At 43.0% G+C, this 3,199-nt stretch overlaps 2 protein-coding genes across 2 annotated transcripts; both read left to right on the top strand.

Annotated features, from left to right (window-relative positions):
• Positions 1 to 743: 743 nt before the first annotated feature.
• Positions 744 to 1,919, top strand: LOC138885197 (uncharacterized). Its single transcript, XM_070166107.1, has 3 exons — positions 744 to 1,040; positions 1,161 to 1,226; positions 1,293 to 1,919. Exons 1-3 carry the CDS (start codon positions 744 to 746, stop codon positions 1,917 to 1,919), a joined length of 990 nt encoding a protein of 329 aa, XP_070022208.1.
• A 393-nt stretch (positions 1,920 to 2,312) lies between these two features.
• Positions 2,313 to 2,729, top strand: LOC138885196 (uncharacterized). The gene has a single exon (XM_070166106.1). The coding sequence runs from the start codon at positions 2,313 to 2,315 to the stop codon at positions 2,727 to 2,729; it is 417 nt and encodes a 138-aa protein (XP_070022207.1).
• Positions 2,730 to 3,199: the final 470 nt, after the last annotated feature.

Here is a 3,199-nt window from a genome sequence, read left to right as displayed (position 1 = left end):
TGTACTGTTACAAGATGATGCCGTTCGGCCTGAAAAATGCAGGGGCCACCTACATGAGGGCCATGACTACCATTTTCCATGATATGATACATAAGGAGATCGAGTTGTATGTAGATGATGTCATCATCAAAACCAAGAAAGCCACTGATCACATGGAAGATTTGAGGAAGTTCTTCAACAAACTAAGAAGGTACAACCTAAAACTGAATTACGCGAAATGTGCATTTGGGGTTCCTGCCGGAAAACTACTTAGGTTCATTGTATGTCACCGAGGAATAGAACTAGATCCATCAAAGGTTAAAGTCATTCAATAATTGCCACCACCAAAGAATAAAAAGGACGTGATGAGTTTCCTGGGAAGACTCAACTACATCAGCCAATTCATAGCTCAATATACTATCATCTGTGAGCCAATCTTTAAGATGTTGAAGAAGGATGCCGCTACCAGATGGACTGATGACTGCCAAAGGGCCTTCGACAGAATCAAGGAGTACCTGTCAACACCGCCAGTTTTGGTCCCGCCCGAACTAGGTAGACCCCTATTACTCTACCTTGCAGTACTAGATGGAGCATTCGGTTATGTTCTTGGGCAACATGTTGAAATGAGGAGGAAGGAGCAGGCCATCTGCTATTTTAGCAAAAAGTTCACCCCTTACGAGGCCTGGTATTCTCTGTTAGAATGCACCTGTTGTGCTCTGACTTGGGTAGCTCAGAAGTTGAGGCACTATTTCTGTGCCTATACGATGTATCTCATATCAAGGATGGATCCATTGAAGTACAACTTTCGGAAGCCCATGCCCACTGGCAAGCTAGCCAAGTGGCAAATCCTGCTGAGTGAATTCGACATTGTCTACGTAACTCAGAAAGCAATCAAGGGACAGGCTTTAGCAGATCATCTTGTCGAGAATCCCGTGGATGGAGAATACGAACCTTTAAAGACGTATTTTCTTGATGAAGATATATCATTCATAAGAGAAGCCATTGCAGAATCCTATGACGGTTGGAGAATGTTTTTCGATGGAGCAACAAATTTTAAAGGAGTTGGCATAGGAGCAGTCCTAGTGTCAGAAACTGGTTAGCATTATCCGGTGTCTGCCAAACTCAGATTCCCTTGCACCAACAACATTGCTGAGTATTAGGCCTGTATCTTGGGATTCAAGATGGCCATTGACATGAACGTCCAAGAGTTGCTAGTGATTGGGGATTCAGACTTGCTTATACATCAGGTCCGAGAAGAATGGGCGACCAAGAACTCCAAGATACTCCCTTATCTACATCATGTGCAAGAGTAGAGAAAGAGGTTCACAAAGACAGAATTCAAGCATGTTCCCAGGGTCCAGAATGAATTTGCCGATGCATTGGCTACCCTATCATCTATGATACAACATCCAGATATGAACTTTTTTGATCCCATTCCGATAAAGATCCATGATCAGCCAGCTTACTATACTCATATCGAAGAAGAAGTAGATAGAAAGCCTTGGTTTCATGATATCAATGAATACTTGGCAAAAGGAGAATACCCAGAGCTCACAAATGCTATTCAGAAGCGCACGCTTCGAAGGTTATCTAACAATTTCTTTCACAGCGGAGGAATCCTGTACAGGAGGACTCCTGATTTGGGATTACTAAGGTGTGTCGATGCAAAGGAAGCATCAAAATTACTAGAAGAAATCCATGTTGGGACTTGCGGGTCACATATAAATGGCTTTGTCTTAGCCAAGAAGATACTCCGAGCTGGTTATTTTTGGATGACTACGGAAACAGACTGCATCCAATATGTTCGGAGGGAGCAGCGCTGTCAGATACATGCAAATATGATAAAGGTGCCTCTAAACGAGCTTAATACAACAAGCCCATCATGGTTGTTTGCCGTTTGGGGAATGGATGTTATCGGACCAATCGAACCTGCCGCATGAAATGGGCACAGGTTCATCCTAGTGGTAATTGATTATTTCACCAGATGGGTTGAAGCAGTATCGTACAAGGCAGTGACTAAGAAAGTTGTGGCAGACTTTGTCCGCGACCGTATCGTTTGTTGCTTCGGAATTCCAGAATCAATCATTACTGATAATGGTTCCAATCTCAACAGTGATTTGATGAAATCCATATGTGAAACCTTCAGGATCAAATACAAGAACTCTACAACCTACAGACCTCAGATGAACAGAGCCGTAGAGGCTGCCAATAAGAATATCAAGAATATATTAAGGAAGATGATAGAGAAGCATAAGCAGTGGCACAAGAAGTTATCATTTGATTTATTGGGGTATCGCACCATAGTCCGCACATCAACCAGGGCAACTCCCTATATGCTGGTTTATGGTATAGTGGTGGTCATTCCTGCCGAGGTAGAAATTCCTTCCTTGAGTATCATACAGGAAGCAGAACTCGACAATGCAGAATGGGTGAAGATTCATTATGAGCAGCTAGCTCTTTTAAATGGAAAAAGAATGAACGCAGTTTGCCATGGTCAGCTTTATAAGAACAGAATGTCCAGAGCCTTCAACAAAAGAGCCAAGCCGAGACAGTTCACACTGAGGCAACTAGTGTTAAAGAAGATTTTCCCGCATCAGGACGAGGCCAAAGGGAAGTTCTCTCCTAACTGGCAGGGTCCGTACATTGTCCACTGGGTTCTAACAGGAGGAGCCCTCATACTTGCAGAAATGGATGGAGAAGTTTGGCCGAAACCGTTCAATTTAGATACAGTGAAGCGATACTATATGTAACCTTTATGCTTTCCTTTGTGATGTAACTTGAACTACGCCTGACCTGATTCCCGTTTAAGAGGGGATACGTAGGCAGCCCTATGGGTTCGGTCAAAATGCAATAAAATTTCCATTTCCCCGCTATTGGAAACTGGGGCAGAATTTTGAGGAGGACCCTCAAAATTCTAAAGCCGATTCCAACCATTTATCATTAACAACCGTTAGAAGCAGCAACCCAGTAAACTGGGGCAGAATTTTGAGAAAGACCCTCAAAATTCCGGAGCAAGAGAAGTTGTAGTGTCTTGAACCACGTCGTAGTCGTAGGTTCATCTAAGGAAAACTATTCTCGATTATGTATTTATGTTATATTTTTTACTAAATCATGCATGTCTGTTACCAAAGTTGCTTTGTTTAGCAACGCTACCCCAATGATACGCATAATATCAGTGGAACAGAGCCAGCGGGAATACGAACTAACCTCCCCCCTTACA

Source organism: Nicotiana sylvestris, chromosome 2 (assembly GCF_000393655.2).
Source record: "Nicotiana sylvestris chromosome 2, ASM39365v2, whole genome shotgun sequence".
NCBI classification, from domain to species: Eukaryota; Viridiplantae; Streptophyta; class Magnoliopsida; order Solanales; family Solanaceae; genus Nicotiana; species Nicotiana sylvestris.
This window is presented reverse-complemented; position numbering and strand designations above follow the sequence as displayed.

Coding starts and splice junctions, on each gene's coding strand:
- LOC138885197 (XM_070166107.1), top strand. CDS start 744: ATGTATCTCATATCAAGGATGGATCCATTGAAGTACAACTTTCGGAAG. Junction 1,041..1,160: donor GAGCAACAAATTTTAAAGGA/GTTGGCATAGGA, acceptor TTGGGATTCAAG/ATGGCCATTGACATGAACGT. Junction 1,227..1,292: donor CAGACTTGCTTATACATCAG/GTCCGAGAAGAA, acceptor GTGCAAGAGTAG/AGAAAGAGGTTCACAAAGAC.
- LOC138885196 (XM_070166106.1), top strand. CDS start 2,313: ATGCTGGTTTATGGTATAGTGGTGGTCATTCCTGCCGAGGTAGAAATT.